At 35.7% G+C, this 26,236-nt stretch overlaps 1 protein-coding gene and 1 long non-coding RNA gene across 2 annotated transcripts; both read left to right on the plus strand.

Moving 5' to 3' along the window:
* The first annotated feature begins 6,544 nt into the window (after positions 1–6,544).
* Positions 6,545–14,580, plus strand: LOC146146430 (uncharacterized). The gene is made up of 3 exons (XR_014498756.1): positions 6,545–6,698; positions 11,889–11,951; positions 14,406–14,580. It is a non-coding gene; the product is annotated as an uncharacterized LOC146146430 (long non-coding RNA).
* A 221-nt stretch (positions 14,581–14,801) lies between these two features.
* Positions 14,802–25,135, plus strand: LOC146146431 (NACHT, LRR and PYD domains-containing protein 3-like). Its single transcript, XM_083390759.1, has 8 exons — positions 14,802–15,737; positions 16,552–16,599; positions 17,119–17,175; positions 17,330–17,571; positions 18,557–18,712; positions 21,571–21,726; positions 24,277–24,432; positions 25,124–25,135. Exons 1-8 carry the CDS (start codon positions 14,867–14,869, stop codon positions 25,133–25,135), a joined length of 1,698 nt encoding a protein of 565 aa, XP_083246885.1. The 5' UTR covers positions 14,802–14,866.
* Positions 25,136–26,236: the final 1,101 nt, after the last annotated feature.

Genomic DNA, 26,236 nt, shown 5'->3' on the forward strand with positions numbered 1-26,236 from the left:
TTAGTCTATGTTTGAATACGTTTTCCGTTTGTTCGCGACGCACTTGGCAGCTTTCCACAGCGCAACAGTAAAGAAGCGCTGATCTAGTTCAAAAAGAGCATCAGAACGTAAACACACTGGAAGTATAAAGATCATTGGCGAAAAGCGCGAAATTTTTCGCATTTACACACTTAAAATAGTCAAAAAGTATTTAAAATGGACTCGTGTCAAATTAGTCAAAAAGGCGGCTGGCCGGATCAGGTATATTGGCAGGCTGGTTCTGATACAGATTTGCATTAACAACAAAAAAGCCATATCGCCCCCCCTCCCTAGATCCGCCCCTGGTCAAGGTTAACTGATCCATAATCCGAGTTTATGAATTCCACCCTTGGTAAATAGCTTTTTTTAATAGATTTTGGTTCGGTTAAGTATCAGGTACTTTCAAATTATTCGGTTCAGGTCCTTAAAATCGTACAAAGAACGGTTCAAATTAGGATCTGGTTCGGGAAAAGCCTTCCAAAACCTGTGCAAAAAGTTGGGGCTTGGTTCGACAGTAGAAAACATCTTTTCAATAAACCATAAAGGTCGTACGTCACATCCTCCAAATTGCGGAACGAGGAACTAATTCCACTTGGGTTGGCAGTTGCAAGTTTATAGTGTGGAATCAGATTATTTATTAAAAACATTATTGTTAGTTAGCGTTTAGGTACATGTTCTACTTTCTCTGTGACTGTGTTTTAAAACTCATTACTAGGGCGATTATTTTTTGACCAAAAAAATTAGAAATTTTGACCTGAAAAATTAGGCGCTCTTTTACTTATGTACGTGAAAATTATTAAAAAAAAAACTTTCTTCAAATGCCGCATACCACAACGCATATTGTTTGAGTTAGGGTGCGGCGTGCGGGTTAGCGTTTGGTTGAGGTTGGGTCAAGTTATTATTAATAATAAACATAATATTACTTGACCCACCCTCACCCAAACGCTAACCCGCACCCTAACCCAAACAATATGCGTTGTGGTATGCGGTATTATTTTGTTTTGTTTTTTGCATAACTTTTCACGTACAATAGTAAAAGAGCGCCAAAAATTAACATTTTGACCTAAAAATAATTTATTTTGACCTGTTAAAAATACATTGATTTAAATAACATATTGTTGTTTAACATATTGCATTAGTGTCTTGGCGTTGTCAATTACACATTTTTGATGTTTCACTGGCTACCAGCCGAACACAAATGAGTTATTTTTCGGGTTAATGCGAAACTCATGAAAATACATTAAAAAAATTTAGGCCCAGTTTTTAAAATAGGAAATAGGCAACCGCAAATCACCAGCGAAAAAAGACAGCAATGCTGTTCAAAACATTGGTCCAAATCAGAGAGGCCTCGGTGGTTAAATTTTTCTCGCGTATACCATATTTTGCTCTAATGCAAATATAGTACAGTTAAAATGTCATTGAATATAAAACAAGACTGCATTTGTTTGATAAAATTAATCGACAAATTTCACAAACGCTTAACGCCAATTTCAAAAAGCTGACTTATTTTATTTTTGTTCATACTTTAAAGAATTTATGTGCATTTTTGTTCAATTCTGACTTTAAACAATAATTTTGACAAATTTTGACCTAACGTGTAAATTTTGACAAAATGACTTTTTTTGACAAGTCAAAAAATAATCGCCCTACTCATTACTAATATTTTTTACAGCAAATACAAACAATGATAGTGGTAGCTTCAGGTATATATAAATTTATCCCCAACATACTGGCGATATCTGTCTGCACTCCAACAAAACATGCACCTTAGATCACGGCAGTATAATTTGGTAAAATTCTTCCTATGGCTGCACTGTGCATTTATAGTTAGGGGTATAGATGCGTTAGTTATTCATTTATCTGACTACTGAGCTTTCAAACCAAAAATGTTTATTGTTATTTGAAATATTTCAGGACAAAAAAAATTTACTGTAGGTAGCTTTGACATAAAATTAGAGGAGGTCTTATGATGTTTTATAGACACCCTGTGAGTGTCACCAAATCATTCACTAATGTTAATTTGGTCAAAAAGCTGTGGTTAATTCCATATTTTGCTGCCCTTAACTAAAGTCAAGTTTCACATTGCCATTAAGATGTTAACACTCTACAGACCAGTTTCCCAACATGTCAGTAGGCTAATATTCCTGAAATAGTCGCATTGGTATTAGTAGAAATGATTCACACTAAAGCTTTCTAGGAATCAGCCAACAGGCCTTTTGCTCACTTTTCAACCTGGCACAAGTGCAAATTCACATTCTGTGCACATACGTCAAACAATTGGTGCATAATGTGCAAAATTTTTTTGAGCCTGCATCCGAACAACTACCATTTTTAATTCATTTGTATTTGCAATAATACCAGCATAATTTTGTCAAAGTTATTGTTTAGCAAAATGTGTTTATGTCATACACACTTACTTGGCTGTACCATATTTATTTTATTTTGGTATGTAATATAGACGTAGTCCAGGCATTTTTGTTTTGTAAATAGTTTAAATGGCTGAAGAACAAACAACCAACATCACTTGCACAGTGAGTTTGTTTTAAATATTTTGTTTCTATTTTTGTGAAATATTTGTAATTTGAGATTACTAAAACTGTTTAACAATAAAAAACAAAAACATAATAATTTAATATAAACTTTTTGTGCTTCATTTTATTATTTTATGTAGGACTTTGTTGCTGGTGATCAACAAATCGAACGCCAAGATGCACAAATCGAACATCAGACTGTTGCAGGAATGCACCAACAGAGAGCAAAAATTAAACGTCAGGCGGTTGTAGGAATTCACGAACAGAGAGCACAAATAAAACGACAGAAAATAGAAGATTTACAACAACGAGCTGTTATCCAACGTCAAGGTGTGAGTGGGCTGCAACAGCAACATGCAATGATACAAAATCAGGCAGTAGAAGGACTACAACAACAACGAGCTGTTATCCAACGTCACAGGGGTCGGCAACCTACGGCCCGCTGGCCGGTGTATTTTATCGGGCCAGCTGCCTCTTAACTATACACGAGTCCATTTTATATACTTTTCGACTATTTTAACTACGGAAGTGCGAAAAATTTTGAATGATTTTTCTACAGCCGTTTTTTTTTATATTTAATGCTATCTTTTGAACTAGATCAGCGTTTCTTTATCATTGCGCCGTAGAAGGCTGCCAAGAGCGTCGCGGACAAACGGAAAACGTATTCAAAAATATTAGACATATATTTTGATTTTTTTATCTTTTAGCGGCAATGTACTAAAACTTGCAATAAATTTAAACGAAATGCTGTTATACCAAATAAAATCGCGCTCGCTTCGCTCGTCAGGTGTGCCCACAATTAAAAAGGTTAAAAACACTGATTTTGATTAACTATTGAAGTGGCGTTTTTATGTTGTGCTAGTCGAATAACACCCGGGAAAACTATCTTCGTTTAGTATTGAACGTGGCGAAAGACGTGCTTGTAATTTATCGTGGTCCCGTACAGGGATCTAGTAAAATCAATCACATATATTTCAACGTCTTGTTTTCGATTTTCTCCTGAAGGTAACGATTGCACACTAAGCGGTTTCGCAGCTGGCGCCTGGCAGTAGTGTCGACGCACGTGTACACTTTGCGCCTAAAGGTTCTCTTTAGCTGGAAGTTAATCGGTTGTTTCTGTTGACTTTTTTATTATTTATAACGTTATCACAATCACTATTTTATGACGTCATATTCGTCACTATTTTATGACGTCATTAACGTCAGACGGAAAAACGGGGAATTCCCCAAGTTGAAAATTCGGGACCCCCTCCTTTTTAAATTTCTGGATACGCCCCTGAGTACAACACAATACTCATTACTTCACACAAACTCTTTAGCAATTCGGTCCTGTTTTTAAAGCATTGTTGGGTCACTAACATGATCTGTTATGCAGTTAAATAATGTATTGCAAAAAATACAAAGTTACTCTTGACATAACAAATTCTTGACAATTACGCTGTGCATAACTGCATACCCTCGCTGAATATTGGCCTAAAAGTTGGCCTTAGTAACCCTGTAACGCATTTTGTCGACGGCCAGCACGTTTTACAACGTAATATTACTTTTGCAACTTAACGCATTTAGGGCAATTGCGAACTCCACACCAGACATTACACGTTAGTCGCTCACCCAATAACACTTGATTGACACTTAATTATTAGACGCACGTTATCGCGAGACGCGAAGTAATTGGTCGACCCGAAAAAACGCTGACACTGCACTACCAGGTTGCATTTAAAGCAAGCACTATAAATTTGTCGCCGCAGCGACAGACCAACTTACCACAAGCGTTTGTACAATTAGGCGCAACAATCCGCAGTAAAATATTAAATTATATCGGTTCCAATTACCCGAAATAAATGGCAGAATTGGATTCCTACTTTGAACATCCCTACTTAATACACCACATTATATTAGTTGTTTTTGTTTTGTAGATCCAAGACATCAAAACGTGGACTCCACAATGCATGCAAAAGGTATTTGTTATTCCTGGTCAGCTTACTTAAATGCAGTGGCGTATCCAGGGGGGGTTTAAATGTAATTGGGTCACGCGTCTTAAGCCAATGCGACACCAAAATCAAACGCAAAACGCTGTTTTTCGTCTTTTGTTTGGTCGACCGTAAACGCTAGATAGTTTTTCTCTTTCGTTATTCGTTCAGGTTGGCTAATCAACAAGTGTGTGTTCGACAATTAATAATATAAATCAAGCGGTTTCCGCTTTTTTCTCTCTGAAAACGTCGAGTTAGACGGTGCTGATGTTTCTCGCTGTTTGTTGTCTGCGTTAAAATCAGATGTTGGTGTAAGACGGCAAACTACTGTAATTCATCGGGCCCGTCTCCTCTTTGACAAACTATACACGAGTTCATTTCAAATACTTTTTGACTATTTTAACTACGTAAGTGCGAAAAATTTTCGCGCTTGGCGCGAATGATCTTACTACGTCCGGTTTGTTAACGTTTTGATGCTGTATTTTAAACTAGATCAGCGCTTCTTTACCGTTGCGCCATGGAAATCTGCGCGTCACGGACAAAACCGAAAAAAGTGCGTCGCGGACAAACCGAAAACTTATTCAAAAATATTTGACATATATTTTTTAACATTTTTCATTTTCGGCAATGTAATAAAAACTTGCAAAAAATTTAAAAGAAATGCCGTTATACCAAAAAAAAATTGTGCTCGCTTCGCTCCCAAGGTGCGCTCAAACTTAAAACGGTTATCAAACGCTGAACTAGATTAACTAACTATTAAAGTTATACTGTTTCTTTGAAGTAGTTTTATATGTCGCGCAAATCGAAAAACACCCGGAAAAAAACGATCTCCGTTTAGTATTGCAGGTGGCGAAAGACGTGCTTGTAATTTAGCCTGGTCCCGTACATGGATCTACCAAAATCAATCACACATATTTCACGGTCTTGGTTTATTTTTTTGCCGGATGTTAACGATTGCACACTAAGCGGTTTCGCAGCTGGCGCCTGGCAGGATTGTCGACGACGCAAGTGTTCGCTTTGCGCCTAAATGTTCGCTTTTGCTTAATTGGCTGTTTCGGATGATTTTTTTTCTTGTTTACGACATCATTACCTATTTTATGACGTCATATCCATCACTATTTTATGAAGTCATTAACATCGGACGAAAAAACAACGGGGAATTCCCTAAGTTGAAAATTCGGAACCCCCCCTTTTTTAATTTCTGGATACGCCCCTGCTTAAATGTTTTGTTTGATATTGTCAACAATGACAAAAAACCTTTGCTTAGATTGGATGATAAATATAATTATCGTATTATCCACACTAATAACATCAAAAAATGTAATCATGCAGTCTTTGTAAAAATCTAATACCTACCTAAAGTGTTTGTTTATCTGTCTATTGGGTGGAATACTTTTTTAGTTTTAGGAAATGATTGGCACCGGTAGTTCTTCTTTAGGAAATGATGTGTTACCATTACTATTTAATCAAACTTTCAATAGGATTTATCGTTTTTAAAATTAAATTACTATTACAGACAATGCCCTGCAGGCTGGGAGGGATATCAACAAAACTGACAACACTTACAACAACCCTCATAATACAACGGGTAAGTAGTTTGGTAAAGTGTTAAACTTTGTATTTCATAAAAACTAAAATATTTATAACCCACAATAAATGTTACATTAAACATTGAATTGTTTTAATAAACCACTAAGTACAAAGGGTGACTAAATAATATTTTTGTTTGGTTGGCTTGCTCTTTGATGAAATGTGTAAAAATACATAGATGTTAAGGTTATTACACAAACTGTAAAGAACACTGTGTTTCATTATGGTGAGACATGTAACAAGGTCTATCCATAGTAACCACGTTTTAAACAAATCATATCTGTTTTTACCATTCTATATTATTTTAACGATGCTATTGTATTGTTTTAATTCTTTATAAAAACGGGTAACATGTGATTAGCTTAGCTTAGGTTTTTTTATTAAAGAATGTAAATCTTTGTCATAACTTTCATTATTTTGCAATTAATGTGTTTGATTCACATATGTTTCTAACATTTGGAAATTTCAGTGGAAGGCAGCACGGTAAAAGATTCAATATTTGGAAATGTCAAGGTAGACCATCACTATTATTACTCAATTAAGACACCAAGTGAATCTGCTGAATCAGCCCAGCCAAAGCCCACCAACTGTAAGTGTTTGGCATTGTTTAAAGATAAAAATAAAAATAAAAATTCTTAAAATAAAACAGAAAAAAGATTAAAAATTAATCAGAAACTTTTAAAATAAAGTTAAAGTCAAATCTTTTTGAATAAATAACAAGTCAAGTCCAAATCATCAGTTGCCCAAGTCAAGTGATTATGGGAGAAAGTAAATCCATTGATATAAAACTGGTAAACTCTTCTGATTATTAGCAATTTCTTAGCTAAAAAAAAATCAAATATATAGAAAGCAAATTGTTTTTAGTGCAAAAATTAAAACAACAATTTCAGTAATACATGTTTAATGAAAAGTTTTAATTTTAACCAAAGTTATTTAACAAAATGACTTAAGTCCAAGTCAAGTCATTTTGGTCAACAGATTTAAGTCAAGTTATTTGAAAACACTTAAGTACATAAAAGGCATGTCATTGTGAAGTCATAACAACATTGGAAATGGATCGAATGATAATGACCCATACTGCTTAACATAAGTTGTCCTACACCAGGGATGGCGAACCACTGACCTGCGGGTCACAAAGTGACCCACCGCAGATTTTTAATGACCCACTTGCCTTTTTAGAAATATCGAAATGTTGTCAATCATTGTCAGGAAAGGATAAATATAAAAAAATCGTTGAAAAGCAGTATACTGTTTAAATTAGGGCTGCCCAATCTGTGGGTCGCGCAAAATTATTTTAAGGGTGATCACTAGGCCTAGTAGATTAACTGCACTTTAACAAATGCTGGCAGAAGAGCAGAAAACTAAAAACATTTTGTTTATCGCTGTAAAACGTAGGTGGCGATAAGGGGAATTTAAGAAATCGCAGACTAAAATTTTTGAAAACCCTGGTTAAACCATGCTGAAAAGTTTTCTCTTGAACTCCTGTAATCCCATAAAAAATGCTGCAGCATTTGTTAACTATTTAGGTTCTTAACATTCGTGGGAATCCAAATTTGGAAATCGCCCAAATACCTTGAATTACCAACCCAAGACAATACCACTTACAACGACGCAGCAGCAAAGTTTTGCATCAAATTATAATATATTACAATATAATGACCCACTTGTGCATTTTGCAAGGATTGAGATTGCGTTTGTGACCCGCGCGATGAAAAGGTTCGCAATCCCTGTCCTACACCAACTAAGTGAATTTCTCGCCGAGCCACTCGCCAGTTGGGTGAATGGGTTTCAATCAGTATTCCCCGGAGCGATTTTTTACTCGCATTGGCGAGCGGTCAAGTGCGTAATCCCAACCCTGTATAAGCTGTATTATACAGCCAGAGTTTTCATATTAATATTAACAGGACCAAAATCAGACAGTGCAAAGAAGTGTTTAAAATGTAAAATCTAGTAAATAATGCGTTTGGTGTATTTTGTTTTTTTCACTAAATGTTAGTTTTGGAATTGTGTTTATCAGCATCTACAGCAGGGTTTCCCAAACTTTTTGGACCATAGACTACTATTTTTAAATCTGTTTTTTCGCGGACCACAAGACAAAGCAAAAAATAAATAAAACTGGATTTTATCTATTTACAAAACTGACAACATCAATGGACGGATGCGATTGCTTCTTTCTGGTTTGTTTTACTAACTTTTGCTTAGGCAAACGGTTCGAATAATCTCAACAAAACCGCAAATTCTGAATGGCGATAAGTGATAACTAGGGCGATTATTTTTTAACTTGTCACAAAAGTCAATATTTTTTGAAAATTTACTCGCCAGGTCAAAATTTGTCAAAATTCAAAATAGGTTTAAAACAAACATAATTTGTTTACAAAATCAAAAAAACTATAGTCAGCCTTTTGAAATTGTCTTTCAGTTAAAATTTTATCAAAAAAAGTTTTGAGTTAAATTCAATGACATTTTAAAGCTGTTATATCTTCATTAGAGCAATACGATATATGCGAACTGGCAAAATTGGGCTATATAGTTTTTATCTCTGATTTGGACAAATTTATTGAACAGCATTTGCTGTCTTTTTTTTGCTTTGACTTGCAATTGTCCTATTTCCAGGGTTACCATCTGCTCAGACCAAAAAATAAGTACGCACTCCAAAAAAATAAGCACGCTCAGGGACAGATCCAGAACTCCGGGTGTGAAATCCAAGGTTTCAGAAATAACCTTATAAAATAAGATAAAAACTTGAAAAACAGCTATTTTTGTATGCACAAACGTAGCTTAATCGCGCGAAGCGCAAAAATATGCATTTATTAGGTTAAAATTGACAAGTTAATCACCCTTATTCAATGCAATCTCTGTCAATTTTTTCGCGTCAGAGCGAACCAGTTATACTTTTAAAGTTTAAAAGGAACCATGTGGCATGGCAGCATGAAACGCTTAATTCTGACCCTGCCTGGTAGTTAAGTTTGGTTCACATGGCGGAGTTATGCTTGTAATAAAATTATTCATTGAATGATTTACTGTAATGCATCTAGCAATTTTTTTTGTAGTAACATTGTGTTTTCCATATAGCCTCTGGACCGATTTAGCATTTTGTCTGTACTGACACAAAAAAGCCAGTCCTCACGTCAAGCCGAAAGTTTACTTGATTGCTAAAGCAACCTACCACACTTCTATAGGCTACAATGTACTTTTTAGATTTACAATAAACAATCACAATCCATTGTTATTATGTAACTTAATGCATTACTGTTATAATCTGGGTTAAATAACTTGGTAAATATAAATAAAAAATTGATAAAGAACGCTTTTAGAAACTTAAATAAGACAAACTAAGCACACAACTCTAAAATAAGCACGTTTCTTAGAAATAAGCACATTTGCGTTTTCTAAGACACTGCGCCCAAAAATAAGCACAAATCTTAGAAATAAGCACGGTATGGTAACACTCCCTATTTCCTATTTTGATACCTAGGTCTTTACTAATTTTCTGCGGTGTATTTTTAAAATGACAAAAATATAACCTAAGCATTTGCACAAGTTTTGCATAAAACTGAAAAATAACCAATTTGTGTTCGACCGGTATAGTTGGTAAAACATCAAAAAGGTGTGGTTAACGACGCCAAGAAACTAATACTGTACTTCAAACAATAATATGTTGCTTAAATCAATGTATTTCTAATAGGTCGAAAATTTTGTCCAAATTTTAATATTTTTTTTTAGGTAAAATTTCTCATTTTATAGGTCAAAAAAATATTCGCCCTAATGATTACGCCATAGACAAGGAATACAATAATTTTTCATAATTACCTTTTTGTCTCCAACGAGCTACAAGTAAGATTTACGATACTGGATAGCAAAAGTTTTCAATCATTAGGTTGTAAAAAGCTGCGGCAATTATCTTTGAAAGGGCACAAACTGTACAATGTATATGTGTGACCTTTTAATTTTTTGTCATTTTGCCACAGACCACTTGTGCAGTCATCGCAGACCACCATTACATCCTTTTTAGTTTGGGGGGGCATAGCCATATCGACCGTTTTAAGGAAATGTATCAGCCCAAACATGCAAAAACACAAATTTACACGCTTTGCACATAATAAAAATAATAAATGAGGTCAAGATTACTTGCATATTTGCGCATGAGTTCACTCTGGAAGAGCGGGTGTTTATAAGATAAGATATTTTATGACGTCACGATATGACGTAACTTATGACGTCACCCCTTTAATTTGAGAGGTTTTGCGGCCCATCGAAATAAAAAAAAAGTGGCAATGCCGCCCATTCTGTGCTAAAAGGTCGGACATCCCTGTTTTAAACCATTAGAATCCCACACATGAATTGCATAGGAAATAATCCACTAGACCAGTGTTTCCCAGCTTTTTTATACTAGTGCCCCCTTGGACTCCATATTATTTATATCGCCTCCTAAATTAATGATGTGCATAACTTAAAGTACACACTGGTGTAAGCTACTCTACGCTACTGCAATTAAAATGGCTGACAATTCAACTTGTTTCATGCAGTTAAACGTAACACTACACTAACTTGAGAATGCAACCAGTTTTGTCGTTGGCTCAACATCAAAGATTACTTGCGCTGGTCTAGAACAGTGCTCCACAAAAATTTGTCGGCACACCTATGAATAATATGTCCACAGACAATAGACAACATCAGCAAAATTCCGAGGCAGCTTATAGAAAAAGAAGCGAATGATGATTAAATACAAAAAATTGTATTTATCATAAAATTACACCTGGGGATTATCCAAAAGATTAAAATACCTGCCTTGATATGATATGTTACGTTAATTCGACTGATTAAACAGTACCCTTAAAATTGCAAGTAACACACCTCAGCGATTGTTGCGGCATACTTAACATGGTTACGCGGCACAGTGGTTGCGGAGCACTGGTCTACAATCCTACCAGAGCGTTGAAACAATTATAAATGACGCATAACATTTGGGTTAGGGTGTCGGTTAGTTTTTGGGTGAGGGTTAGTCAAGTAGAAAACGCAACAACAACCAACAACCTCACATAAGAAAGCCAATTGTTACGTCAGAATTTAACAATGGGTGGGTAACTTCTACAAGTTCTCAGTACAAAGTTGCCATTTAATCTTAAATGTTACATACAGAATTACAGTGCTGTTTGATACTATTTTTGTGTAAAATGCTTTACAGAAAGTACTTTTACATAGCGTTCCTAAATGAGACAAAGACCCGAAACGCCCCCTTGTAACTCTCCAACGCCCACAAGGCGGCGGTACCACCCACGTTGGGAACCGCGGCGCTAGATCAATGGCGTATACAGAAATCCAAAAGGAGGGCCTGAATTGTCAACTTAGGGAATTCACCGTTTTTACCTCTGACATTATTAAATAATGACGTCCTAAAATAATGATTGTAATGAATAAAAAAATGAATAGAAAAACAAATAAAAGCTTGATTTAGAGTTGTCAACAGCCAACCTGAACGAATAGCGAAAGAGAAATAAATATCCTGCGTTGATGGTCGACCAAACAAGAGACGAAGAATGGCGTATTGATTTTGGTTTCGCATTAATGTAATACGCATGCTCCAATTACATTAAAAGCATTGCCACTGAAGAAATTAAGGAAAACCTGAAAAAAAACAATAATATCACACAAAATTGGGGCGGGTCCGTAGTTCCCTGGATATGCCACTGCACTAGACTCGACATACTCCAAGTAAACTGTTTCAATTTCCAAATATATGAAAAATATACTGATTTTATTACCTTGTATTGTTCAACAGTTCCACAACCTGCAATTCAAGGTGCCGGGTCTCTCACTAATGAGCCATCAACTTCTCAACAAGGTAAAAAGTAATTGATTGGACGCATTTTTATTTAGAAATTTTCAAACCTTTATTTCACACATATTTTGCATTGCATATAATGTACCCTGCACATGTAGCTCACACATTTTGTATATATGTTTACAAAATTAAGGGAAATATGCTAATTTAATAACTTTATTTACAACAGTGCCACAACTTACCACTCAATGTACAAGCCCTCTCAGTAATGAGCTCATGGAAAAATATTTGTCGAAATCATGGTCGTTTGAAAACTAAAAAGTACCCATTTTCTTAGTTTTGAGAATATAGCCAATGTTGTTATGCTATTTTTTAAGTTCCAGTTTAAGGCAAATTTACCTTTTTTATCAAAGCCTTAAAGAGGCCAATTTTTATTTAAAAATTCGTAATACCAAAACATTTATGACAATGTTTTTTAAACCTTTAAAAAATCACTGCATGTTATACCACTCCAAGCAAAGCCAAACCTGCTTTAATAGACAGATAGATGCGATTACTTTGTGGGCCACATTAAAAGGTTGTAATACAAGACCAGTGGCGTATCCAGTTCGAAACTCCCCCTCCCCCCTTTTCGTTTTTGTCAGGGTTTAACTCACCGTCCGAAGCGTTGATGTTTTTAATGTAGTTAGGTCATGCATCTTAAGATAATTCAAAGCCAAAAACAAACATAAAAGGCTGTTTTTTGCCTCTTATTTGGTCGACCATAAACGCACAATATTTTTTTCTCTTTCACATTTCATTATTCATTTAGGTTGGCTGATTAGCAAGGGTGTATTCGACAAATGACAACACTAAGTCAATCCCACTGCCTTTTTGTCACGCTAAAAACGCCGAGTTGGGCTAATCTTTCTCCCTGTTTGCGCTAATATCTGATGTTGGTGTAACAACAGCATTTTTTTTTTAACTGAAGCAGATTCTCTTAAAGAGTGGTCTAACTTTGACTTTTCAAAGTCGCCTTTTTTATGGAATGATAATTACCGCAAAATTATTCTCTACTACGGTGAAACTGTGTGCCACGACATACTAGTGTGCCTCGAGAGATTGTCGAGTGTCACCAAACTGTAATTTTAGAAAATAAGGTTTCTGTATTACCAATAAACATACACTCAAGCATTTTAGACTTAAACATGCACTATCCATTACCAGGTATTAATATTGAGACATTTACATATAGTTTGTCGGGTGTTAAGGGCTATCGTAAAACTACTCTATTGTTGTTCTGTTAAAAGTTGGCGGAAGCTAAAAAGTTCGAGAACCACTGTTCTATAAGCTTATCCTAAGACCATGCGTTTAGTGTGTAATTGACACAACTTGTTTTTCATCAACGCAGCTTGTATTTTAGCTGACTTAGATTGCTCGGCGCAGATGTTGCGCTAATCATGACATAATAACACCCAGGAAAAACAATCTTGGTTTAGTATTGCAGGTGGCGAAAGGCGAGCTTGTAAATTAAGCCCGTACATGGAACTTAGAAAACTGTGCTGCTGATCAATTACACATATTTCACCATCTTGGTTTAGTTTTTCTGCACACTAAGCTTCCACACATGTCTTAAAGGTTTGCTTTTGCTGAAAGTTAATTGGCTTTCCTTGCAAATCACTGATTACATCTGAAAAAACTTTGTGCAAGTGTGATTTTTCTTCCAAACACAAAAATATTCAGACAGGGAACGCTAGTCATACAAAGACACAACCATAGCACAGTTGAAACACAGTTGTCAACAACATTATGATATAGGTAACTATTTTAGTTGGTGTTGACACAATGTTTGCATTATTAGCTGCAACAGCTTAATGTAGGAATCGTTTCATTTATCCTCAGGTTGTTTTCAAACATTTTTGCAACAGTAATCACCAGGGCAATTTTCTTTACCAATAAAATGAGGAATTTTTATCTAAAATTTCAACCTATGACAGAATTTTTACCTATTATAAATACATTGATTTAAACAACGCATTGTTGTATAAAGTATTGCATTATGGTGTCTTAGTGTCGCCTCCACTTGATTTGAATGTTTTACGGACAATAGATGGTGCAAATATCAGTTATTTTTTCAGTTTTATGTTAATGTTTTAAAATTGCTTAGTTGATATTTTTGTGAAAACAACAAATAACTTAAAAATGTCAAAAAAAAAAATTGCTGGTTGTTTGAGAAAATTGTTGAGTAAACAGTTAATTAATAACCGCCTTATTGAAATACAAAATGAGAAGAATTGGAAAAAATTGGCGCGACCTAGTTTTTACCTGCAATTCAAAACAAAATTTTGATAAAATTTTAAACTGAGCGACCATTTCTAAAAGCTTGTTACAGTTTTTGTGCATTTTTAGTTTTTGCGCATTTTGATTTTAAACTATTGTATAAATTTTGCCTTTTTTGACTAATCAATAAATAATTGTAATATTTCTGAATGTTTGTTCTGTATAATACATCTAGCAAATAAAACATGTTTTTAGATACTCCTGAAGATATTTTGCTGGAAACTATAAAGGAAGATCTCAAGAGACCACAGCAAGAAGTTGTTTCACTCGGGCTAAACTACGAGCAGGAAAACTTTCCCTGTGTTCATCCAGTTCTAAGGAAAGAGGAAAACTTTTATCGAGGTGGAGCCGGTAAAACTGAAAACTATGAGCCTTCCACAGAACCAAGGCATGTCGATTATGGTTCAGGGGCGATCAGTTTTAAGCGATTGCTTGATAGTGTAGTACCTAATCGCTACACAGCCTTAGTTGGGGCTCCTGGTTCTGGGAAATCTACTATTGCTAGACGACTGTCAAACACCTCTTGCATAACGTGGATCCTCCTGTTGTGCATGAACATGCTCTATGGGTCAGAAAAAGTCACTCTAAGGCAGGTTGTGGTTGATCATGCGTATCCATGGTTAAACGAAAGAAAACGAAACGCCATATTTGCAGCAATGATGGAGTTTCCAGACCAATTTGGGATCATACTTGATGGTTATGATCAGGCAACTTGGTCACTTAACAATGTAAAGCCTAGATATGCATCATACGATACTCCCATGTTAGTTGAAGAGGTAGTCGCAAATTTATGCACTGGAAAATTCTTGCCAGGCATTTCTATAGTTTTGACTTCCAGACCACATTCTATAGTCACCCTCCATGAATTACTTCGCCCCAAGGAAATTGTTTTCGTACATGAGTTTACGCCAGAAAATATGCAAACACTATTCTTTGCCTTCGCTAAAAATGAAGCCCAGAGAATATGGGATAGCTTTACCAAACGTGCACCTGTGTTACTTGAGCTTTGTCTTACCCCAATCATGCTTCAATTGATCCTTTTGGCTGCTTTGGGCACAGATAATCTCACCGAACTTTGTAACATCACTCAGATTTTTATAGTTTTACTTGAAAACCTGAGACACTTTGAACATGCCAAGGGTCATGACATTAACCTAATCAAAGTTAAACTCGCCAAAATTGCTTACAACGCTACAAAGAATTCAACCGTCATTATAACCTTTCCACAAATGGCTGAGCAAGGTTTAAATGATGTTAAAGTCCAGGATATTATAATCGCAGTACCTGGGTATTCTCACTTTAACCAGAAACTTTTTGACGGTAACAAAAAGTTTTATTTTTCACATCAGTTACTTCAAGAATTCTTTGCGGCCCTCCATATTAGCCAGAACTTGAGTTTAGATGAGTTTAGTCAGATCGTTATGAAACTGGTCAGTGTTCCTCACTGGGCGATGGTGAGGAGATTTCTATGTGGTTCTCTACTCTTTAAAAATTTCATTGTTCCAAAGTCAACGATTGAGGACAAAGGTATGTTTTAACATTTAGGAAGTATATAAAATATATATATATATTCATGGTACATACCATGACACCCTGCTGGCAGATGAAGTATTGTTTGGATGTAGCGGTCATTATTTTAATACTTTTGTTTGTTATCAGCAGCACATACACTTTAATATGTTGTTTATAAAAACTGTATGTGTGGTAAAAATGTACTTTGGTGAAACCTTTCTGTGTTCACTAGTGGTTCCTAACCTATTCTAGCCCTTACCACCTACAGATGTTTTAATGTCGCTGTGATCTACTTGGTTTCAAAGCAACTTTAATTCACATTTACATGTTTTTGTTAAAGACCAAATATAAACTAAAACCTTACTTCTAACTTCATCCACATAGTTGAAATTATAGTTGTTATTTGCTACCAACTGTTAAGTCCTTGTATGCTACAGTTAAACACCACTACTCTAAATAAACAATTAGTTATTTTGACAATTAACACTTTGGGGGCTGCACTGGCTGCACAAATTGTTTCATGGGATCTTTTTTATTAACATTATTAATCAGGGCTATGAAGTCGGTAAAAAATTTGAGTGACACTGTCTAAAAAAAGGTTATGTCTAACTCCGGCCACATTTTCTACAACGTTGAGTTCCAAGTCCGGTTACAAATCTACAGCCCCCGTCTATGTAACTAACATAGGGTAGATATACAGCAATCCACTCATAGGGATGTCGTTTAACTTATCTACCTTAATAGTGGAAAATATACCACCCTATGTTAAACCTATATGCGCCAAACGTGAATGTGTAGAACGTTTTTTGACGCCCTGGATTTCTTGCAGGGCCACCAGCAACCACACTTGCCACTCAACCAAGTCAGCTCACTACAAGTAAGTCATACTTTCTGAGTGTTGTCTGTTTCTTTAACACACATTATTCATTGGCCTGCTATAATTGACCAAAACCATTTTAATTGTTTCTAAGTTAACCATTTGTAGTATCTCAAAGTTTTTTTATATTCCTTCCTTTGAATGCAAACGTTGTCAATTCCACCCTGTATTTTTAAGTATTTATTTGACAGGTCTGAATCATTTGCACAAGTTTGTGTCAAAACTTATGTATTAATACCTGATTAAGTAAATTTGCCACGTTTCAAAACTTTATTCCTAAATCAAAATAAAACTGTCTAATGTATATTATCAGGAGTAACAATAAATAGCAAGTAAAAAAATTGCAAAGTTTTTGACACAAGAAACAAATAGTTAGGCAGAGAGCGAATGTTATTAACACTACAATATCACTTGAACGGTTTGTTGTCCTTTCAAGTGATTTTCTAATTTTATTACATCCACTTGAAAGGATAATAAATAGTTTTTTAAGCTAAACCATGTTTATTGTCATATTTCCAGGCAAGGCTACGATGTTCTTCGAATACTATCTCAAAGAATTTAAACAATATCCTAGCGGTAAGTTTATAACATTTCTTTTACTTTTTGCAATATTTTGAGTTAATTAAACTATTGTTTTGGCATTTGTGACGTCACAATGCCAATTACTTGTTCCAACCTAAAACTTTTTGTTGTATTTTCCAATATTTGTTGAATATAAAGTTTTGTTTAGAGATTGGAATGATTGTTGATTTGCAAGAATGCAGCGAAGAAGTGCTCCAATCTTTCGCAAAGCACTTCCCTGTGGATGCTGATTTTAGCGACCAACCCATCGGAACAAGTGCATGCCACGCTTTGGGACGGATGCTCCAGCATGTCGACAAACCAATCAAGTTGTTGGGTCTGTACGGCTGCAACCTGACAAGTCAAGGTTTCGAACACATTTGTGAAGCAATCGGGAAAATGGCTCACAAGGTAAAGTGACATAATTATATGCAACTTAGCGATGTTACTACGACTTTTAGATATTGTTGTGCAAGTTTTCAACTTTATAAGGCACTGGTGCAACTAAAACGGCTGAATGAGTGCATTCCCGTAACTTTGCTAGGTGGTGTTGCGAAGTAATCGATTTTTAATATAAGAATTTAAAGATATTGCCAAACCAGCCACTGGAATAACTTTAGATTACATATTAAATCATTTTTTAATATTTCACTTTTCCAAAAGGGTGCATCGTTGAAACTAAACTTTGTTCAAAGCAAAGTATTAACAGAAAATCAGACATTGCAAAGAATACAAGAGTTTAGCGTTTAGCAAACGGACCGGTTGTAATTGTTAGGTGAAAGAACTATGTGCTGGCCACCCCTGTGCTATTGTATCATTCAGAAGTGCGTTTGCTTTCTTAAGGCGAGATTTAAAACGATTGTAGGTTTTTGAAAGAAAAAAAGAGGCCCCCTCTACCTTTGTTTTCTTAAAAAAATTACTCAAAATCACATATGTATGGCCCTTCCTATAAACTCAGTCGATGTTTTCGAACATACTAAAAATAAGCTCATCTGGCCATTTTGTAAATAACAACGGTTGCTTAACCATTCGGGAACCAGCTTGTATTAATGGATGTAACTAAACTCGTTCATGCTTAGGTCGTCACTTTGGAAATGTGGAATGAAATTTGTATAAAAATACAAGATTGTTAAATGTAATATTCAATGTATAAGAAACGTTTATTAAGTCTCACCAAAATTTAGCCTTTGACAATCGCTAGTATAATTATGTAAGCATATATAAGTTTTTAAAGTTATTGGATGGGTTAGGTATTTAGAAAGGGATGTATTTGTGATTGATGTCTGGTTCATGACTTCTAAATAATTTTGTTATAAATACATATATTACTTAAGGTGGTCGCAAACTTGTTTTTGTGTTCATATTTCCACCAACTTACATTTGAGTTGTTGTTTAGTTGAAGGAACTTGACCTCAGCGGGAACAATTTGGGAAACGTCGGTGTCCAACATTGGTCGAAGATAGTTGACAAGGTCGAGGTGTTGGGGTTGTACAATTGTGACATCACAGACATCAGTGAACTAACCGAGGCAATCGAGAACAAACAGTGCAAAGTAAGTAACTAATATTTTTTGATTAATAATTATATTTACCATGAAGATAGTTAACGAGCGGTTCTGGTGGTTGTAATGTTTGTTGCAAAATTTGTTCTAATGTTGACTTTAGACAATTGGACGAAACAAAGTTAAAAAATGTTTAAAAACGTTAGTAAGTTTCACCTGGGTCATTGGGCACGGTTAAAATGCTGGTCTATGTTTTTAATTATAATTCCACTCACGATTAACACAGTACCTTTGGAAAGCGCAAACAAATTTTAAAATGTCTTTATTTGTTAAATAAGTGATTGTCGGATTATACCGCGGCACAACATTTGATGAGCACTGTTCTAGAGGTATGACGTCAGTAATAAATTCCACTAACAATTTTTTTGTCAAATCGTTCAGGTGCCTTTCCTTACATTATTTTTGTATTTTAGAGTAGACTAATACCTCATAATTATGGAACAGGATGTTATATAATATAAAAAGTCTAATTATAATTACAAGAAGGCGATGCGGTGTTCGTGCAAAGCGCGAAAAAATGCGTTTTGTTGTAATTAACTAAAAAGCAACATTTTTCATTAAGAATAAAACGTGGCGCATTCGGCACACAAAAGGTGCGCATATTTTTAATCAAATTGCATTTATTAATGTTATTTTGGCAAAACATAATTTTATGACGTCAATTACCCCGCAGAATTATGGCTGAACAGAAAATAGTTTACGGGGGCATTAAAACATTGCGCTTGCCTTGTTAAACTTTGGAGAGAGGTGTTACTTACGTGTTACGGCTTATGTCATTATTAGCTAACCCTAATATGAATACTAACTAGCAGATTCTGCCTACATAAAAGTGGACACAAACCGCCGTGAGTTCGTGGTATTTTCTTAACTTGATCTTGTTTAAAACTTGTAATACAACACACACCACTAAATTCCAATTGACAACTTGAATGTATTAAAGTTATTTTCCATTCTTATTGGCAAACGAATCGATTTTTGTTTGCAAGACATCATGGTATTACATTTCCGAGTATTCTAAAATATCACGAATGACAACCATTAAGTTATAACTGACGATTGATAATAATTGAAAACTTACAACCGATTACTTAACATGTCATTGTCTAATGTAAACCAACACAAATCACTAAACACGGCCGCTTCCCAGCCCAGCCATATACGAGTTTTTAATGTAATTAGGTCACGCGTCGTAAGCCAATGATGCAAAACGAAAATCAAACGCAAAACACCGCTTTTCGTCTCTTCTTTGGTCGACCGTAAACGCCGGATCTTTTTTCTCATTCGTTATTCGTTAAGGTTGGTTGATTAACAAGTATGTATTCGACAATTGACAATTGGCAACGCAAGTTAAGCCTTCTTCCTTCAGTTAATAGGCGCATTTGTTCCTGCTGTTCACTGTTTACGCTATTATTTGATGTTCGTGTAACAATGACAGTTTTTAACTAAAGCAGATTTCCTTAAAAGGTGGTCGAAATGTGACTGCCGTGCGCGTTTTAAAGTCGTCTTTTTTATGTAATGCTAGGTACCGCAAAATCATTCCCAATAGGCATATTATAAGTCCATGTGTTTGGTGTGCCATTGACACAACTTATTTTCCCTCAACCGCAGCTTGTTTTAGCTGACTTGACACACAGCTCGGCGCAGATGTTGCGCTAATCGTGGCATAATAACACCCGGGAAAACGTTCTTCGTTAAGTATTGCAGGTGGCGAAAGACGTGCTTGTGATTAAGCGTAGTCCCGTACATGGAACTTGGATACTGCGCTGCTGATAGTCTAAACATGATTCTACCAAAATCAATCACACATATTTCACGGTCTTGGTTTAGTTTTTGTCCGAAGTTAAATATTGCACACTGTTTCGCAGCTGGCACTTGGCAGGAGTGTGGACGACGCACGTGTTCGCTTTGCGACTAAAGCTCGCTTTTGCTAGACTTTCATTGGCGATTTCTATTTAGTTTTTTTCCTATTGGTGACGTCATTACAAATCATTATTTTTATGACGTCATTAGTAATTAACGTCGGACGAAAAATAGGGAAATTCCTTAAGTTGAGAATTCAAAACCCCCCTTTTTTTTTGAATTTCTGGATGCGCCCCTGGTTGCACTTTGTTAAGTTGATATTACGTGCGCGTTGAATGATTTGTCGTGCCCTAAAACATCATCTCATGCCAGGGGTTGCCGACCCATGGTTAGCACATGCGTTTATAGTAGAACAACTTTTACGCTGTTACGCCAAGATATTTTGTCACATATTTTGCAAACTACATGAGAATTTTAGTTTTACTACAGCCAAAAAAATATTTTTATGATAATTACGATACAACGCTAGACGAGTAAATGCCGGTTCAACACAGACCTATAAATCTAGACACAATCACCCGCAAACAGGAACGACCAGCGCCTTTGATGTTTTACGAATGAGGTAAAATGCTTGTATATAGAGAAACGCAAAAAATATTTCGAGTAATATGAAACTTCTATAAACCGAACGTGTAGCTCCATGTAATGCAATGTTTAGGAAAAATAAAAATGTAAGGCCATTTTAAACAATATTTTTTCATTATTGAACTCTCAAACGTATATGTTATGTCATCTGGTAAAATAAAATGGATTTAAGTAATCTAAAAAATACAACAGCAAAAGCCCCATAACTGCAATATAAACAATAATTTTTAATCGAGCCAGTATTTCAAAATGCCAGTTGGCGGAGACATAGGGATGTATTTGTGATCGATGTCTGGGTCTGACCTATAAATAATTTTGTTATAAATACATATATTACTTAAGGTGGTCGCAAACTTGTTTTTGTGTTCATATTTCCACCAACTTACATTTGAGTTGTTGTTTAGTTGAAGAAACTTGACCTCAGCAGGAACAATTTGGGAAACGTCGGTGTCCAACATTGGTCGAAGATAGTTGACAAGGTCGAGGTGTTGGAGTTGTTCAGTTGTGACATCACAGACATCAGTGAACTAACCCAGGCAATCGAGAACAAACAGTGCAAAGTAAGTAACTAATATTTTTTGATGAATAATTATATTTACATGAAGATAGTTAACGAGCGGTGCTTTTCTGGTGGCTGTAATGTTTGTTGCAAAGTTTGTTTAAATGTTGACTTTAGACACATGGGCGGAACAAAGTTGAAAAATAGTATTTAGAAAAGTTCGTAAAGTTTCACCTGGATTATTGGACACGGTTAAAATGCTGGTCTATGTTTTTAATTCTAATTCCACTCACGATTAACACGGTACCTTTGGAAAGCGCAAACAAATTTTAAAATGTCTTTATTTGTTAAATAAGTGATTGTCGGATTATACCGCGGCACAACATTTGATGAGCACTGTTCTAGAGGTATGAGTCAGTAAAAAATTCCACTAACAATTTTTTTGTCAAATCGTTCAGGTGCTTTCCCCTACATTATTTTTGTATTTTAGAGTAGACTAATACCTCATAATCATGGACCAGGATGTTATATAATATAAAAAGTCTAATTATTATCAAAAGAAGGCTACGCGGTGTTTGTGCAAAGCTCGAAAAAATGTGTTTTGTTGTATTTAACAAGCAAACCTTCTCATTTAGAATGAAAGATCCGCACCGGGCTGTGTGCCATGTCAGCTAAAGCACGTCTTGCAGACTTACACCAACATCGGATATTAGCGCAGACAGCGAACAGCGAGAAACACCAGTTGCGCCTAACTCAACGTTTTTAGCGAGAAAAAACGAAAACCGCATTGTCTAATGTAAACCAACACAAATCACTAAACACGGCCGCTTTCCAGCCCAGCCATGTGAATGATGCGTGTTATAATTGTTATAGTTTACGTTTGTCTGGCGTTGAGCTCGTTACATGGCTGGCAATCCCGACGAATGTTTCATTTATATAGTTTATGGTGCAATTTGAATAGGGCCTGTATACTCTCGCCTCGATGTTATCCCATATTAAAATACGCAATGTACTCTTATACCATTGAAAAGACGCAATGTAATGTTAAGCCATATTTAAAAGACGGAATGTATTCGCGCAAAGTGCGATAAAATGCTTTTGTTGTGGACTACTTTGGCAAAATTTCATTGATGAAAAGTTCCATTGCATGAGAGGGTCTTTAGGTTGAGCATTTGAGCACGTTCACAACAACGCAAACATACGATAAAGGCAAACCAGGTTTTGTTAATACAGCCAAAATATATGGTTACCTCGTGTCCGGTTTGCAAAAGAGGCGGTCGGCCGTAGGCTGCCCTGCTTCAGACAGCTGAGCGGTACAAAGTTTTAAAAATTGTGAGTATTAGAGAAGTTCATAAGGTTACACCTGGATTATTGAATACGGTTAAAATCAGTGACGTGCGGTGAGGTTCCTAGATGGTGAGGCACTAATTTGTTCTAGCCACGCTTATCTTTAACAATCACAAAAACGGCATTGTACTAATAAAAATAAAAAAATTAGCAGCATGCTTTCACGTTTATTAGAAAAAATGAAAACAAGAAACAGGGAAAGTAGAAAAGGCGATTTTTTTAAAGCACAGCCACCGGTAGCCTAGCTAGCCGAAAATTTAGCAAGGTGGGGGGCTGGGCAAAAAGTTTAAACTTTTGTTGTTTAGCTTTTGCCATTGTATGAACTGCGTATCGAACACAAACAAATATGCTAGCAAACCGTTTCAAGCAGCAACTTACTGAGTTTTAGCGCAATACTCAAAAATCGACTTTTTGTGGATTGCTCATAAATCCTACAAAACAAAACATATTTATAAATTTTTAGGGGGTTATGGCCTCTGTGGCCCCCTGGCTAAGCCTATGACAGTCACACATCCACTCCGTTTTTACCAATTTCTTTGAAAGTTGCGTGTTATTTATTTGTCCAGTCGTCTGATGCAAACCGTTTAAATGTGCAGCAGATTTGCCTTTATTTATGACTCAAACTTTAGATTGATTGAAAGTGTAAGTTACTAAGTGTTGGTCACCCCTGTGCTATTATATCATTCAGAAGTACGTTTGCTTTCTTAAGGCGAGATTTAAAAACGATTGTAGGTTTTTGAAAGAAAAAAAGAAGCCACCTCTACCTTTGCTTTCTTAAAAAGAAAATACTCAAAATCACATACGTATGGCCCCTCCTATAAACTCAGTCGATGTTTTCGATCATACTGAAAATAAGCTCATCTGGCCATTTTGTAAATAACAACGGCTGCTTAACCATTCGGGAACCAGCTTGTATTAATGGATGTAACTAAACTCGTTCATGCTTAGGTCGTCACTTTGGAAATGTGGAATGAAATTTGTATAAAAATACAAGATTGTTAAATGTAATATTCAATGTATAAGCAACTTTTATTAAGTCTCACCAAAATTTAGCCTTTGACAATCGCTAGTATAATTATGTAAGCATCTATAAGTTTTTAATGTTATTTGATGGGTTAGTTTTTTAGAAAGGGGTGTGTTTGTGATCGATGTCTGGTTCTGACCTATAAATAATTTTGTTATAAATACATATATTACTTAAGGTTGTCGCAAACTTGTTTTTGTGTTCATATTTCCACCAACTTACATTTGAGTTGTTGTTTAGTTGAAAGAACTTAACCTCAACAGCAACGATTTTGGCAACGTCGGAGTCCAACATTGGTCGAAGATAGTTGACAAGGTCGAGGTGTTGAGGTTGGACAGTTGTGACATCACAGACATCAGTGAACTAACCGAGGCAATCGAGAACAAACAGTGCAGAGTAAGTAACAAATATTTTTTGATTAATAATTATATTTACCATGAAGATAGTTAACGAGCGGTGCTTTTCTGGTGGCCGTAATGTTTGTTGCAAAGTTTGTTTAAAATGTTGACTTTAGACACATGGGCGGAACAAAGTTGAAAAAAAGTATTTAGAAAAGTTCGTAAAGTTTCACCTGGATTATTGGACACGGTTAAAATGCTGGTCTATGTTTTTAGTTATAATTCCACTCACGATTAACACAGTACCTTTGGAAAGCGCAAACAAATTTTAAAATGTCTTTATTTGTTAAATAAGTGATTGTCGGATTATACCGCGGCACAACATTTGATGAGCACTGTTCTAGAGGTATGACGTCAGTAATAAATTCCACTAACAATTTTTTTGTCAAATCATTCAGGTGCCTTTCCTTACATTATTTTTATATTTTAGGGTAGACTAATACCTCATAATCATGGACCAGGATGTTATATAATATAAAAAGTCTAATTATTATCCAAAGAAGGCGACGCGGTGTTTGTGCGAAGCGCGAAAAAATGCGTTTTGTTGTATTTAACTAAAAAGCAACATTCTTCATTAAGAATAAAAGTGGCGCATTCGGCACACAAAAGTTGCGCATATTTTTAATCAAGTGGCATTTATTAATATTATTTTGGCAAAACATAACTTTGTGACGTCAATTACTTCGCAGAATTATGGCTGAACAGAAATTTCGTAAAAAGTTGACGCGGGCACTAAAACATTGCGCTTGCCTTGTTAAACTTTGGAGAGAGGTGTTACTTACGTGTTACGGCTTATGTCCGTTATTAGCTAACCCTAATATGAATACTAACTAGCAGATTCTGCCTACATAAAAGTGGACACAAACCGCCGTGAGTTCGTGGTATTTTCTTAACTTGATCTTGTTTAAAACTTGTAATACAACACACACCACTCAATTCCAATGGATAAGGTAAAAAGTTAGTTTACATACCTTTTGCCAAACAAATCAAACGAATCGATTGTTGTACACAAGCAGGGCTGGATTAACCAATAGGCTAATAAGGCTATAGCCTTAGGCCCTGGAAAAATTCGGCCCTCAATTTTTTAAGGTTAAATTTTTGTAAGGCTTATAGTGATACAGAACCAGTATCAGTACAATACAGTTTTTGCTTAAAAACTAATAACCGAGTCGAGTCAATATGTGCCTTGTGTGTGAGTAGGTAAATAAATCGTTTTATTTATGCTGCAAACGAGTTAAGAACTATTTACGTTCTGTGCTATCACTTTAAATAGGACACACAATAAAACCTAAAAAGGAACAATACCTAAAGCAAAAAAAATTCTAAAACCCATAGAATAAAGACCAATGACATAAAGCTTAAATATGCAGATTACTGGCCACTACAGAATGAGATCAAAATCGTCTGAATAAGACCTAAATCTGTCAAAATACGTCCTAAATGCATCGTAATATTGCCTTAAATGGGCAAAATAATACCTGAAACTGTAGGGAGAGGAATGGGTCGATCGGGCGCTGGGTTAGGTCTGGCATGGGTCGTTTTGGTGCGACGTTCGGGCGCCCTAGTTTGACCTGCGCTATTAGGGCGCCGCTGTTTTTGCATTGGATTTTTGGCCCTGTTTGGGGTTATTGGTGGGTAATGGGTGGGGTTAGAAAATGGATAGGGGTTAAAATTGTTAGGGGAGTTAGTGGTGTACTTAGGGGTGGGTTTGAGGATGGGTAAAGGCTGGAGTCCCTTTTAAGCATAGGTAGTGATGTTGTTAGAGGTTTGAATGTCGATAACGTCATTCATAAGGTTGGTTC

This window comes from Ascidiella aspersa, chromosome 5, assembly GCF_963924565.1.
Source record: "Ascidiella aspersa chromosome 5, kaAscAspe10.2, whole genome shotgun sequence".
In the NCBI taxonomy this organism is placed as follows: domain Eukaryota; kingdom Metazoa; phylum Chordata; class Ascidiacea; order Phlebobranchia; family Ascidiidae; genus Ascidiella; species Ascidiella aspersa.